Source organism: Caenorhabditis remanei, chromosome II (assembly GCF_010183535.1).
Source record: "Caenorhabditis remanei strain PX506 chromosome II, whole genome shotgun sequence".
NCBI lineage: Eukaryota > Metazoa > Nematoda > Chromadorea > Rhabditida > Rhabditidae > Caenorhabditis > Caenorhabditis remanei.
In genome coordinates this window covers 19,121,960-19,137,804 of record NC_071329.1, presented here as the reverse complement: position 1 = coordinate 19,137,804, position 15,845 = coordinate 19,121,960, and the positions used below count along the sequence as shown (strand labels likewise).

The 15,845-nt window shown below is 39.6% G+C and overlaps 2 protein-coding genes across 2 annotated transcripts; both read right to left on the bottom strand.

The window, feature by feature from the left end:
• Positions 1–850: 850 nt before the first annotated feature.
• Positions 851–2,828, bottom strand: GCK72_007982 (uncharacterized protein; the record flags this gene model as incomplete). Its single annotated transcript, XM_003090660.2, has 4 exons — positions 851–988; positions 1,700–1,856; positions 1,903–2,020; positions 2,696–2,828. 4 exons carry the CDS (start codon positions 2,826–2,828, stop codon positions 851–853), a joined length of 546 nt encoding a protein of 181 aa, XP_003090708.2.
• A 3,783-nt stretch (positions 2,829–6,611) lies between these two features.
• GCK72_007981 (uncharacterized protein) lies at positions 6,612–15,823 on the bottom strand (the record flags this gene model as incomplete). Its single annotated transcript, XM_053726577.1, has 7 exons — positions 6,612–6,944; positions 8,876–8,952; positions 10,090–10,348; positions 11,367–11,581; positions 12,875–13,078; positions 13,950–14,111; positions 15,493–15,823. The coding sequence occupies 7 exons, from the start codon at positions 15,821–15,823 to the stop codon at positions 6,612–6,614; spliced, it is 1,581 nt and encodes a 526-aa protein (XP_053590771.1).
• Positions 15,824–15,845: the final 22 nt, after the last annotated feature.

Genomic DNA, 15,845 nt, shown 5'->3' with positions numbered 1-15,845 from the left:
CTTTAATTCTAATTCTATCACTTCTATTTTGCGCCAAAGATTTCCCCCTTTTTTTCTGAAATTCAGAATCTGAATAAAACTTTTTTTAATTTTTCACAGGAAAAACATCAGAATTTCAGATTTTAAAGTTCAGAATCAGATTCCCCGTGCCTCATTACCCCTATCCACCAATTTCCAGCTTGTAATCTCAAAATGTCGTAAAATTCGGTGTATTGTACGCACCACCGAGTAGATCACAGGTTTTGCGTACAATACACCAAATTTCACGACAATTCGAGATATCGAGCTGAAAATTGGTGGATAGGGGTAAAAAGACATGGAGAATCTGATTCTGAGCAAAAAAAGCAGAAAATTTGAGTTTTTGGAGCCGAATCAGAGGCATTTTTGAAGTTTTGAAGTAAAATTTTCCAAAATGTTAAGTTTTTGTGGTCAGAATCGCGCTCAGCGTGTCTTTTTACCCCTATCCACTAATTTTCAGCTCGTTATCTCAAATTGTCGTAAAATTCGGTGTATTGTACGCAACCACCGAGTAGATCACAGTGTTTGCGTACAATGCACCAGATTTTACGACAATTTGAGAAATCGAGTTGAAATATGGTGGATAGAGGTAACAAGACACGGAGAATCCGAATTTGACGTCAAACATTTAAAAATTCAAAGTGGTAGGCTTCAAAACTTCTAAAATACCTCCAATTCGCCTCCAAAAACACAAATTTTCTGCTTTTTTAGCTCAAATTGCCTAAAAATGTATCTGAAATCTGAATCATCTGGATAAACAATTCATTTTTCAGAGTCTCTGAATCAAAGAGATCTTTAATTCCAAAAATAAATAAATAAAGTCTGAAAATATTCAAGATTTGAGTCCATTCTTCATATGATCGTATTCCTGAAGAAGAATCTCCGCCTCAACGAGAATTCGTTCCAAATCCGATTGCACTTTCTTCTGATCCTCTTCGACGAGTTCAAGCAGCGATTTTTGATCGGCGACCTGCAAAAAATAGAAAAAATATCGATTTTTTGAATTTTAAATGAAAATTTGGGCATAGCTTCCGCCTACGCGTGACTAAATGCGCTCTACTGAGAATCCAGTGAAAATTATGTTATTTTCCGTTTAAAAATAACACAATTGTCACCAGAATTATCAGTAGAGCGCATTTGCCACAGAAAATCAGGCCAGATAGGGATTTAAGGCTGTTAAGGCACCAAAAATACGGTTACCAGAAAATGAGCGCGTCAAAGGTGCGCCAGCCTTCTCAAAACTGCAATTTTCAGCGATTTTAATGGATTTTTGGCTGTAATGTTCAAATATTTGAGTGATTTAGCTCTTTTTCAAACAATTTTCAGTCAATATTTATCTAATACAAAAAATTGATTGAAAATGGCATTTTACAGCTTGAAAACCCCAAAAAATCACTCAGAAACCGAAATTTTGAGCATAGCTTCCGCCTACGCGTGACTAAATGCGCTCTATTGATAATCTAGTTGAAATTGTGTTATTTTCCGTTTGAAAATGTAGAAAATAACACAATTTTCACCAGAATTAGCAGTAGAGCGCATTTGACACAGAAAATTAAAATTTGGCCGATTTAAGGCCAATTTTCTGCCGGATAAGCAGTTCAGGCGTAATTTTAGGCGTTTCAGGACCATTTTTAGGCCCATTTTCAGGCTTTTCAGCCCGATTTCCCTTGAATCACCCTACCTGATCATCACCCAACAAACTCTTCATATCCACAGTATCGTATTCTGGAATTGGAACCGACGACGTCGAGAATTCTGAATTTATTTTGATGATGACGTCACGCAGCTCAGCGTTCTTGTCACGAAGCGCCTTGAGTAGATCCATGGCGTGCGGCATCCTGAAATTTTGAATTTTCTATTAAAAATTTAAAAAATTTTGCGTACATTTCCAGCGAGACCAACGCCCGCTGCAACTTCCTCGTCACATTCACAATCTCCTTTTTCGCACGTTTCGATTGAGTCTCCGCTTGTTGACATTTCGAGTGATCCGAGTCGGTTTCGGCTGGAAAAATGATGAAATTTTCAGCTTTTTCAGCTCAAAATCCGATTCTCCGTTCCTCATTACCCCTACCCACCAATTTTCAGCTCGATATTTCAAAATGGCGTAAAATTTGGTGTATTGTACGCAAACACCGAGTAGATCACAGTGATTGCGTACAATACACCAAATTTTACGACATTTTGAGCTATCGAGCTGAAAATTGATGGATAGGCGTAAAAAAACACGGAGAATCTGAATCCGATGTCAAAAGTTCAAAAATTTGAACTATTACGCTTCAAAACTTTGAAAATGTCTTGGATTCGGCCCCAGAAACTCAAATTTTTTGCTTTTTTTGCTCAGAATCAGATTCTGCGTGTCTTTTTACCCCTAACCACCAATTTTCAGCTCGTTATCTCAAAATGTCGTGAAATTCGGTGTATTGTACGCAACCACTAAGTAGATCACAGTGGTTGCGTACAATACACCAAATTTCACGACATTTGGAGATAACAAGCTGAAAATTGGTGCTTAGGGGTAATGAGGTATGTAGAATCCGATTCTGACCACAAAAATTTTAAATTTCGTGCCAAAGGTGCGCCAGACTCATTTAGTTCAATTCTAACAGCTTTTGATCAATTCTAGGCCGATTTCAACGATTTTTTCACAATTTCAAGGATTTTCAGCCCAAAAACTGACCACAACACGTCGGTTCTCCCTTCTCCCTGAAATCGTGAGTGAACTTTTCGAATTGATTCGCCAAAAAGTCACTTTGATCCATCACTCGATTCGAATCGATCGATTCGTCCTTCTCTTCAAGGCAATCAGCCATTTTTAGGGGACTGAAAAGGGGGCGGGATTTAAGATTTTCAGAGAACAAGTTATATATATAGAAGATATAGATAGATAACAATTTTCGGCTGAAAACCAAAAAATAAAAATAAAAACTCAAAAAAAAGATTTTTCAAAAATTTCCAAAAATTTATTCCATCCGTAATTTCTCGTACAATGTACAATATTTGACGACATTTTGCACTTTTTTTCGTCGAAAATTCGCGGGAAAAATCGATTTTCGAATAGTTGGAACGGAAATTGATAAATTTCAGAAATTCCAGAATGAAGTCGAAACAATTCCACGTCGTCTCACGGTATTTCTGCAAAAAATGGGGATTTTGAGGTGTCTGGCGTGCCTTTGACGCGTTTAAACGAAAATTTGAGCATAGCTTCCGCCTATGCGTGACTAAATGCGCTCTACTGATAGTTCAATGGAAATTGTGTTATTTTTCGTATGAAAATAACACAATCGAACAAAGATTATCAGTAGAGCGCATTTGCCACAGAAAATTAAGTTATATAGGGATTTAAAGCTGCAAAGGCACCAAAAAAAACGATTTTCAGAGAAAATGAGCGCGTCAAAGGTGCGCCAGCCTTCTCAAAATTGCAATTTTCTCCGATTTTAGTGGATTTTTGGTTGAAATTTCCAAATTTTTGAGTCAATTAGCTCTTTTTCCAACAATTTTCAGTCAAAACTTATCTAATACGAAAAATTGATAGAAAATGACATTTTACAGCTGAAAACGCCGAAAAATCACTCAGAGAATGAAAATTTGGGCATGGCTTCCGCCTACGCGTGACTAAATGCGCTCTACTGATAATCCAATAGAAATTATGTTATTTTCTCTTGAAAATAACACAATTTTCAGGATTATCAGTAGAGCGCATTTGCCAGAGAAAATTATGATGTTGGAAAAAAATCGCTGAAATTCCAGAAAAATCGGTCGAAAACGACCAAAATTTGACTGAAATCGGTCGGTCTGTCTGTCCGGATGTCTAGAATTTCAGAAAAATCGATTAAAAATGACCAAATCTCTTGACTGGCGCGCATTTGGCGCTATTTTCAAGTGCGGTGTGTCTGTATGTGTTTTGGAATGTCCACATGTCCATAATTCTGGAAAAATCGGTTTCTATGATGTCTGGCGCACCTTCGGCGCGATTTCGGGACTTTAAAGCGTCTATCTGTGTGTTCGAATGTCCAAATTTGTAAAAATTTTATTGTCTGACGCGCCTTTGACGCATTTTGAGAGGAAATTTGCGGATTTCTGTCGAAATGTCTATCTGTGTCTCCGTATGCCCACATTCCTTACCGATTTATGGAATCTCTTTGTCATTTTCTCGGTTTCCACAAAAAATTCGATACAATTATCCAAATTTTCCATATTTTCAAAGAAATACGGTCGTAAATCCACGAGAACTACACAATTATGCCACGCGTCCTTTTCGGAAACGACGCCATTCGTCCAGAATGAAGTGACGATTCCCCGGGAATCGCAGATGCCAATGTGAAGGTCATCGCCAATTTTGTAGCTGGAAAATGGGATTTTTAAGATCGGAATTGGATTCTCCGTGTTTTTTTACCACTATCCACCAATTTTCAGCTCAAAATTTCAAACTGTCGTAAAATTTGGTGTATTGTACGCAGACACCGAGTAGATCACAGTGATTGCGTACAATACACCAAATTTCACGACATTTTGAGATAACGAGCTGAAAATTGGTTAATAGGGGTGAAAAGACACGGAGAATCTGATTTTGACCTGAAAAAGCAGATATTTTGAGTTTTTGGAGCCGAAACAGATGCATTTTCAAAGTTTTGAAGCCTACAACATCGAATTTTTGAATTTTTGACATCAAAATTGAGTTATTTTCCATAGATAATAACACAATTGTCACCAGGATTAACAATAGAGCGCACTTGCCACAGAAAATTAGACAAAATCGGTGGAATTCGAAGATTTGGCTGGTTTTAGGCCAATAATTTTCGAAATTTAGGCTTGTAGACTGGTTATAGGCTTTTCAGGCCGGTTTGTGACTATTTTCTTGGATATTTCTTTGTATTTCGCGTTTTTACCTCCTAAAATGCCCATTCGACGGTTTAATGACAATGGAAGCGGCCGCTTTCAATTGTGTGCCCACAATTGGACTCGGCAATCGATTAATCGTCCATTTTGGGTCCTAAAACTGAGAAAAATTGGGTTTTCGGGGTGAAAATGACTGAAAATCGTGAATTTTCGGTCAAAAATGACCTAAAAACCCATTTTTTCCGCCGAAAAACGCACATTTTTATCAATTTTCTGCAGACACGTCGGACATTTTCTCTCATTGAAATCGATGGGTTCGGCAGCGAGACTACTTGATGGACATCCAGAATGAAATATTGCATTTATGTACATTTTATGGCTGAAAATTGCTCAAAATCAAGAAAAGTTGTGTGAAAATCTGGATAAAACGACACACAGACAGACACAAAATGAGGAAAAAACGCGTCAGAGGTGCACCAGACATCTTTTTTTTTTTTGAAAATCTGGACATCCGGACATATAGAACACCGATCGTTGAAATTGTAATGAAAAACGCGTCAAAGGTGCACCAGTCAGAGAATTTCGAACTTTATGGGGTCAAGAACGCGCCAAAGGTGCGCCAGACAGAGAATTTTGGACTTTTAAGATCAAAAACGCGTCAAAGGTGCGCCAGTTTTTACAAATTTGGACATCGGGACACCAAAAACGCGTCAGAGGCACCCCAGGCACCAAACCGGACATCCGGACACACAGAAGGACACACAGACAGACAAACATTGGGAAAATAGGGGAAAATGGATGAAAAACCATTATTTTTTACATTTTTTTGGAATTTTGAAAAAAAAAATTGCACATCTTATTAATAAATATTTGGCAGAGAGAGGGGAGAGAGAGAGATCTCGATAATAATTAATGATTCAAAAAGCGTCAAAGGCGCGCCAGCCTGAAGAAGAAATGGGGGCAAATATACAGGAAATTTGGGGGGAAATAGGGGCGGAGCCTGAGTAAAAAGGGGCGGGGCTAAAAGAATCAATTACAGTAGTCAATTACAGGAGGCAATTAAAAATTAATCAAAGAGGTAATTATTGAGGTAAAAATAAAAATAAAAAAGACAAAAAAGTGACTTTTATAACAGAAAAATTGCACAATATTGGGGAATTTGAGGAAATTGAGCTTTTTGGACGGGAAAAAAGAGATTTTCAGAGGTTTTTAGGTCTGAAAATGGCAATTTATTTTTGACTGAAAATACGTGGTTTTTAGATGAAAAATGGCTGAAAATGGAATATTTTTGTGTTAAAATTAAAAATTTAGGGTTTTCTATAGTTTCATGAGCGAAAAATATTGTTTTTAGACATATTCAGACATTTCTAATCATTTTAAGAAAAAAAACGAGAAAAAAAAATTGAAAAAATTTTGTCTGAAAATTTCAGACAAATGATTTTCAGCAGAAAATCAGCTCAAAAATCCATTTTCTCAGCAAAATCATTAAAATCGGTCCTAATGACTCAATTTCAGCAAAATTTCAAAAAAAAGAAGAAAAAAATTTTTGAGGTATAATTTCAGACAAAACAATTTCAGCCAAAATTGCTTTTTTTTTCAATTTTTTCTCTTGAAACCCGATTTCCAGTCACTTTTAGCAAAAACCGTCTAGTTTTCAAGCATTAAAAAAAAATTCGTGAGAAAAAAAGTTAGGTATAATTTCAGACAAAAACATTTTCAGCCAAAAAAATTTTTTCTAATTTTTTTTGCTCTTCGAATCAACTTCGTCTTCTCTTCGCCGGTGTCTTCTTATTCCCTCTCGTCGGCGCCGTCGGCCCGCCCATTCCAGCCAAATGTTGTCTAACCGAATTGACGTCTTCTGGACTTCTGAATCCCATCGAATCCTCCTGACTCATATAATTCGGTTTCCGGCGTTTCGGCGCCTTCTGATTCTCCAGATGACGTCCAGTAGGATTCTGATGATGTGACGACGATGAAGAAGACGTCGATGGGGAATTCTGATGATAATAGGCTGAAGACGTTGACGGCATCGAATCGTCCGGTATCATCACGTGGCCCGTCGAACCGTCTTCCAGATTCAATACGTATTGCTGAAAATGTGAAAAAATGAGAATTTTGGGAAAAAATCGCTGAAATTTCTGAAAATTTGGGCATAGCTTCCGCCTACGCGTGACTAAATGCGCTCTACTGATAATCCTGTGGAAATTGTCTTATTTCCCATTTGAAAATAACACAATTGCTCAAAGATTATCAGTAGAGCGCATTTTCCACAGAAAATCAAGCCAGATAGGGATTTAAGGCTGTTAAGGCATCAAAAATACGGTTTTCAGAAAATTGAGCGCGCCAAAGGTGCGCCAGACGTCTCAAAACGGCAATTTTTAAGCGATTTTAGATGATTTTTGGCTGTAGTTTTCACAAATTTTTGGGTCGTTTAGCTCTTTTTCAAACAATTTTCAGTCAAAATTTATCTAATACGAGAAATCTATTAAAAATGACATTTTACTGCTGAAAACGCCGAAAAATCACTCAGAAAATGAAAATTTGGGCATAGCTTCCGCCTACGCGTGACTAAATGCGCTCTATCGATAATCCAGTGGAAATTGTGTCATTTTCCATATCACGGTCTTCGAAACCTCCAATCTAGGCAAACAAACTCATACTGACGCAAAACGCGTGAACAAAGTTTTTGATCTGAACATTCGGCGGGAAGCGAATTTTTAGCACTGAAAACCTTATTTTCAGCCGTTCTCGAATTAAAAAAATTGTTTCATAAATGTGCGATGAAAAATGGATAGAGCGTTCAAAAAGCTACACATTGAGCTTAAAAACATGAAATTAAGTCATGAAGGGAAATTGATACTCCTCTTTTTGTGATTTTCAGCAAAATAGGCTTTATCTCATGATCCAGACACGTTTTTCATATTTTTTAAAGTTTGCTGGCATAAAGACACACCCATTCACAATTTAATCAGCGAAAATTATCCTAGAAACTCTTTGGTTCAGTAGAAAAACCTAATTTTATGAAAAACAGCGTCGCGAGGAGCAGAAGCACTGAGACATAATATATTTTTCTGGTTTTGTGTTTAAATGATAGATATTGATCCGGTCTATCACTTTTTCATAGAGTTTTTCGAGAAAAAATTCCACACTCTGAAAAAACTTCAAAAACCGCGTTTTCAGTACAAAAATTCGCGAAATTTTTTTTGGAAATTTTTGGTGTGATGCAACTGCGCTCTTTTGGACTTGGGTCAGGTTTTCTGCGAATTGGAAGTTTCGAAGACCGTGCATATGAAAATAACACAATTGTCACCAGAATTAGCGGTAGAGCGCATTTGCCACAGAAAATTAGGATTTTGGAAAAAATCGCTGAAATTCCAGAAAAATCGGTCAAAAACGACGAAAATTCGGCAGAAATCGGTGTGTCTGTCTGTCCGGATGTCCGAATGTGCAGAATTTCCGGAAAAATCGGATAGAAATGACCAAAATCTCTCAAAAATCGTCAAAATTCTTGGGTCTGGCGCGCCTTTGACGCTTTTTCCAAGTGTTATATGTCTGTCTGTGTTTTCGGATGTCCGGATGTCCAGAATTCCAGAAAAATTGGTAAAAATAGCCATCTGGTGCGCCTCTGACGCGATTTCGGGACTTTAAAGCGTCTATCTGTGTGTCCGGATGTCCAAATTTGTAAAAACTGTTTGTCTGGTGCGCCTTTGACGCATTTCAAGAAGAAATGCCCGATTTTACAGGCTGAATGTCTGTCTGTCTGTCCAGATGCCCGGAATTCCAGAAAAAATCGTTAAAATGATCAAAATCTTTCAAAAATCGTAAGAATTTTTGGGTCTGGCGCGCCTTCGGCGCTTCTTCCAAGGGTGATGTTTCTGTCTTTGTGTTCTAATGTCCAGATGTCCGTCTCACGGTGTCTGGCGCGCCTTCGACGCGTTTCTAGCCTTGAAAAATGTGAATTTTCAGACTAAAATTCCTCTGTCTGTCTATCCGTGTGTCCGGATGTCTGTCAACAACTTACACTTGCTCCGGTAACATTTTCCAAATGAAGTGGTGTATTCTGGATGATCAGTGGGTACAGTTCCATTCCGTTTGGTGCTGAAAATATGAATTTTATTGTCAAAATAGGAAAATTTTGACCGAAAAATCAAAAATTCGGGCATAGGTTCCCCGGGAAAGTGACAAATGCGCTCTATTGATAATTGAGTGTCGGAAATGCGATTTTGAGGGATTTACACTCGAAAAATAGCATTTTAACGGCACCTGGATTATCAATAGAGCGCATTTGTCAGATTTACGGTGGTTTCAGTCTGAAAATTCGGAATTTAAGATAATTTCAGCTTAAAAACTCTCTCAAATTGCTCATTTTTGTCTCATTCCAAATCTTTTTGGAATATAATTAATTAAAAACGCGCCGAAGGTGCGCCAGCCTCGTTTTTATGGGATTCTAGCTAGCTGTTTTAGGTTGAATTTCACTAATTTTCAGCAGATTTTTCCATCTCAAAATCGCGTCAAAGGTGCGCCAGTTGAAAATACATTCGTTTTATTTCTGATTGATTTCATTCGCTTTTGTGCAGAAATCAACCGTCAAAACGCGCCAAAGGTGCGCCAGATTGAGTTTTTGACGATTTCAAGCCAATTTCCAATGCTTTTCAGCTAATTTTTCACCGATTTTCACGATTTTTGCTCGTTTTCAGTTCCGAAGCGACTCAAACGCGTCACAGACGCGCCAGATTGTGGAGCCAAAACCGACCCGAAAAACGCGCTAAAGGTACGCCAGAAGAAGTTTTTGACGATTCGCGTCTTTTCTTGTCGCTAAAAACGCGTCAACGGCGCGCCAGACCTAATTTCAACCGATTTTCATCGTTTTCTGTGCAAAATTATCAGATTTCAGGATATTCTGTTCGTTTTCAACGGATTTTTCCAATTTTTTGGTTATTTTCATGCAAAAATGCTAAAACTGGTTGAAAACGCTTCTATGGTGTCTGGAGCGCCTGAGATGCGTTTTTACCAGAATTGAACAAAAATTAATCGAAAACGCGTCCCAGGCGCGCCAGACGACGATTTCAAGCCAGCTGGCGTGCCTGTGACGCGTTTTGGACAAAATTTCACGATTTTGAGCTCATTTTGTTGGTTTTCAAACTATTTAGCCTATTTTCATGGTTTTCTGGTCAAATTTGACAGATTTTCACGATTTTTGGCTTATTTTCAGCCAATTTCCACCCCGAAACTCACTCTCTTTCGCCGCGTAGTGTTGTTTCGACTTCGGATCAATATATATCTGCATTTGTTGTTGTTGTTCCAATGCAATCGCATTTCCCATTTGATTATCATCGACGTCTCCGTCGCCTCCGTGGTCTCCGCCGACAATCTCTTCGATTTCCTCTTCCATTCCATCGATTATTTGTTGGTGACTATGATGACCATGATGATGGGATAAATGGTGTCCATTGGATTGATGGTAGTCATGCATTGATACCTCATCGAGTTGCACCTGAAAATTTGGGAAAATTGGATCAAACAACCAAAAAATTGACCGAAAATGACCTTTTTTCTACAAAAAACGCGTCACAGGCGCCCCAGCTGCTTAAAACCGTGCAAAATTCGCGTCCAAGGCGCGCCAGATAGCTTTAAAATGGTGTCTGGCGCGCCTTTGACGCATTTTCCCAAATCTTTCAGAACGCGTCTCAGGTGCCCCAGTTACAGTATTTGAGCCAGCTTGCGCGCCTTTGACGCGTTTAGAGCATTTTCAAGCCCAGAAACATGCAAATCGAAAATGCGTCAACGGCACGCCAGCCGCTCTTTTCCTGATCTGTCTGGCGTGCCTTGGACGCGTTTTGAATATAATTTTGTTGAAAACGCGCCTCAGGCACGCAAGATTCCGTTTTTGAGCTCAAAATCTGTGATTTTTTGTGTTTTTCACATAAAAATCATGCAGAAAACTGTTCAAAACGCGTTCAAGACACCCCAGACGCTGCTTTCAAGGGAACTGGCGTGCCTGAGACGCGTTTGATCAGAAAATCAAAAATTTGACTGAAAATCGTCAAAAGTGCATATTTCAACCATTTTTTGCAAATTTTTGAAAAAATCACGTCTCAGGCACGCCAGATTAGTCAAAACTTCAAAAATAGATTCAGAAACGCGTCTAAGGCGGCCCAGTTGTCTTTGAATCTGAAAAGCTGGTCTAAAACGCGTCTGAGGCGCGCCAGACATCAATTTTGAGCGATTTTCGGAAAACGCGCCAAAGGTGCGCCAGACCTCATTTTTCAGCGATTTTAGCCGATTTTTCATGATTTTCATCCGGAAAACGCGTCCTAGGAGCGCCAGATCGTAAGTTCTGTGCGATTTTAGCCAATTTTCTGATACTGAACGCGTCTAACGCACCCCAGTTGTCTTTGAATTTGAAAAATTAGTTTGAAACGCGCCAAAGGTGCGCCAGACATAAATTTTTGCGCGTTTTTTAGCCGATTTTTCCCGATTTTCAGCCTAATATTTCTCCTCAATTTCCGCACCTCCTCATAAATATTCCCATCCTCATCCTGTGTCAGATGTCTTCTGACTCCGCCTCCTTCCTCCTCATCGTCTTGGTCTCCGCCCCTTCCAGTCAGGATTACTGTAGTTCCAGGTGGTGGGATTCTGGAGGAAGAGGGGGCGGAGCTAGTCGACCCATGAAGATTCCAATCGTCTACGTATCCTCCGTGTCCTCCTTTCGACATGTCTTCGGTACCTAGAAAAAAAAATTTGAAAAAAAAAATTTGAGACAAAAAAAGTTAGGTATAGTGGTCTGAAAATTTCAGCCAATTCTATGCATATATGTGAAAGTGTGTGTGTGTTCATGCAACGCGTCTGAGGTGCCCCAGCTGCTTAAAACAATGCAAAATTCGCGTCCAAGGCGCGCCTTTGAGATAACCCAAATCTTTCAGAACGCGTCTCAAGTGCCCCAGTTACAGTATTTGAGCCATCTGGCGCGCCTTTGACGCGTTTAGAGCATTTTTTAAGCCCAGAAACATGCAAATCGAAAATGCGTCATCGGCACGCCAGCCGTTCTTTCCTGCGCTGTCTGGCGTGCCTTGGACGCGTATTGAATACAATTTTGCGGAAAACGCGGCTAAGGCACGCCAGAGATTCCGTTTTCCGGCAATTTTCTCGAGTTTTAGTTTGAAATCTACCATTTTTTTGTGTTTTCACGCAAAAAGCATGCAAAAACTGTTCAAAACGCGCCAAAGACACCCCAGACGCCGGTTTCAAGTCATCTGGGGTGCCTGAGACGCGTTTTGGACCAAATTTATCGGTTTTTGGGTCAAATTCAGCCGATTTTTCTAATTTTCAAGTTTTTTTCATGCGAAAATCATGCTAAAACTATTCAGAAACGCGTCTAAGGCACCCCAGACAACAATTTTGAGTTATCTGGCGTGCCTGAGACGCGTTTTCATCAATCTTGAATGAAAATTGATCGAAAACGCGTCTAAGGCACCCCAGTAATAGTTTTGGGTCATCTGGCGTGCCTTAGACGCGTTTTAGGCTAAATTTTTCGGTTTTTGGGTCAAATACAGCCGATTTTCCCAATTTTCAAGTTATTTTCATGTAAAAATCATGCTAAAACTATTCAGAACGCGTCCAAGACACCCCAGACAACAACGTTGAGTTATCTGGCGTGCCTTAGACGCGTTTTCACCAAATTTGAATCAAAACGCGCCAAATACACCCCAGACAACAATTTCGAGTCATCTGGGGTGCCTGAGACGCGTTTTGAACCAAATTTGAATCAAAACGCGTCTAAGACACCCCAGCCAGCAATTTTGAGTCGCCTGGGTCGCCTGAGACGCGTTTTAGACCACATTTATCGGTTTTTGGGTCAAATTCAGCCGATTTTTCCCATTTTCAGGTTATTTTCATGCAAAAATCATGCAAAAACAGGCTGAAAATGAGAGACCTTGATAACTGTTGTGTTGTATATAATCGTTATTGCTCATTGTCATATGTATCATATTTTTAGCCCTCGGATCCTCCATTTCCGTACATTTTGTGCCGCCGTTTTCCGTCTCATAAAATAACGGTTGGACTGGGGGGTCCGCAGCGAATTGTGGTGGGCGGACGTAGTTCGGATGGGTGATGTGAGGGGGACCGGACATTTTCTTGGCTTGTCGATACTTTTGGAGAAAAATTCGCATTGGTTCGGAGTAGTTGTCGAAACCGCACGCTTCCATTGCGGTGAGCAGTTCGTCTGCAAAAAATGGAAAAATTCAAAAAAAAAATTTTTTTGATTTTTTTTTGTTGAAAAATTCCAGATTTTCATCCAAAACTCCGAGATTTTCAGCGTCAAAAACATCAAATTCAGATTCTCCATGCTTCATTACCTCTATCCACCAATTTTCAGCTCGTTATCTCAAAATTTCGTAAAATGTGGTGTATTGTACGCAAACACCGAGTAGATCACAGTGTTTGCGTCCAATACACCAAATTTTACGACAATTTGAGATATCGAGCTGAAAATTGGTAGATATGGGTAAAAAGACATGGAGGATCTGATTCTAAGCAAAAAAAGCAGAAAATTTGAGTTTTTGGAGCCGAATCAGAGGCATTTTTCAAGGTTTCGAATGAAAATTTGGGCATAGCTTCCGCCTACGCGTGACTAAATGCGCTTTATTGATAATCCAGTAAAAATTATGTTATTTTCTCTCGAAAATAATACAATTGCCACAAGGATTATCATTAGAGCGCATTTGCCACAGAAAATGAGACAATATATGCCGAATTCGAGGATAATGTTGTATGGAGGAGCTGATTTTGATGTCAAAGACGATTTCAAACTGAAAATCGCATTTTTCTGTCGTTTTTGATTGAAATTTAGGTTTTTAACATCAAATTCAGATTCTCCATGCCTGATTACCCCTATCCACCAATTTTCAGCACGATAGCTCAAATTGTCGTAAAATTCGGTGTATTGTACGCAAACACCGAGTAGAAGTGTTTGCGTACAATGTACCAAATTTTACGACATTTTGAGATAATGAGCTGAAAATTGGTGGATAGATGTAAAAAGACACGGAGAATCTGAATCTAAGCTAAAAAATCCAAAATTTCTTGGATTTTACCCGCTCCGATCGTCTTTTTCCTCGTCTGATTGCATATTTCGGCGGCTTCTGAAGCGATGAAACTGATAAATTCGGATACACACTCTTGAACACATTCCTTTGCGTCTTTCGCCAATTTCGCCGATGGATCCATCATTCCTTTCATTAGTCGGACAACATTCGCTGAAAATTGACGATTTTTATAGTGAAAATTTATGAAAAACGCGTCAAAGGCGCGCCAGATAGTCAAAATGTGCTGCAAAATTACTGGAAAATGACTAAAAATAGCGGAAAAATGCGAAAAAAACTGTCCAAAATGACCGAAAATCGGTTTAAAACGGAGTCTAGCGCACCTCCGACGCTTCATCTTTAGAATTCCCAATCGATGACTATCTGGCGTTCCTGAGACGCGTTTTCTGACCAAACGGGTGAAAAATCCATAAAATCGCGTCAACGGCGAGCCAGCCATCTCATTTTTGGGAAAATTGAGAAGAAACGCGTCAATTGCGCGCCAGTTTATAGAAATTTTTTTTCACTAACTTTTCGTCATTCTGGACGGTTTTTTCGTAATTTTCCCGCTATTTTCAGCTATTTTCAACCCCAAAACTGAAAACGCGTCAGAGGCACGCCAGATAACTAATTGCTCAGAATCTGAACGAAAAAATGCGTCAAAGACGCGTCAGGCACCGGATTTAGCCGATTTTTGCGGGGGTTTTTACGTAAATTCGGTAGTTTTTCAACTTTTTGGAAAAACGCGCCGCTGGTGCGCCAGACTCAAATTTTCACCGATTTTAGACTATTTTAGGTTGTTTTAGTCGGGTTTTTATGGATTTTTTGCCAGTTTGGTCTGTCTGGCGTACCTGAGACGCTTTTTCTCGACAAAAATCTAAAAATCGACGAAAAGTAAGCTCTGGCGCGTCTTTGACGCGTTTCTTCTCAATTTTCCCAAAAATGAGATGGCTGGCTCGCCGTTGACGCGATTTGTATGGATTTTTCACCCGTTTTGTCAGAAAACGCGTCTCAGGAACGCCAGCTAGTCATCGATAGAGAATTTTGATAGAAAACGCGCCGGAGGTGCGCCAGACTCCGATTTTAACCGATTTTAGGTCATTTTGGACGGGTTTTTCGAGGTTTCTGGCCATTTTTCAGTGATTTTCAGCTATTTTCAGTTCCGAAACTGAAAACGCGTCAAAGGTGCGCCAGATAGCTAATAACTCGGACACTGAACCAAAAAATGCGTCTAAGGTGCGCCAGACACCGGATTTAGCCGTTTTTGCGAGGGTTTTTACGTAAATTTCGGTAGTTTTTCAACTTTTTGGAAAAACGCGCCGGAGGTGCGCCAGATTTTTTTTTGCTGACGATTCTAAGTCATTTTAAACGGATTTTCATGGATTTTTCGCCAATTTTGTCATAAAACGCGCCGGAGGTGCGGTAGACTCCGTTTTTAAAACCGATTTTTGGTCATTTTGGACGGTTTTTTTTTCGCATTTTTTCGAGGTTTTTTGGCAATTTTTCGCTATTTTGCAGTGATTTTCAGCCATTTTCAGCGCCAAAATCGCCTCACCAATCGGTAGATATCGTTCCTGATCCAAGAGTACTGTCACAGCGGGTTTCACCGGTTGTTGAGGGGGCGGAGCCTGAGAAGTCGATGGTTGATTGGAATCAATCGATAATTGGTTGGTAATTATCTCCTGATTATTGAAATTATCATTTGAAATTTTTCGATTCGACGGATTCTCAAGCATTGTCGTCACGTCTTCTGAATCCCCGATTCTATCCGGATGCCCTTCTATTAGAGGTTCTTGGGTTACTGTAGATATCATTGGGGGTACTGTAGATGGGCGTGGCGGAAGAGGAAACGTGACGGCCATCGCCGGCGGCGATTCTGATGGCATTTTTGGGCTGAAAATATTGAAA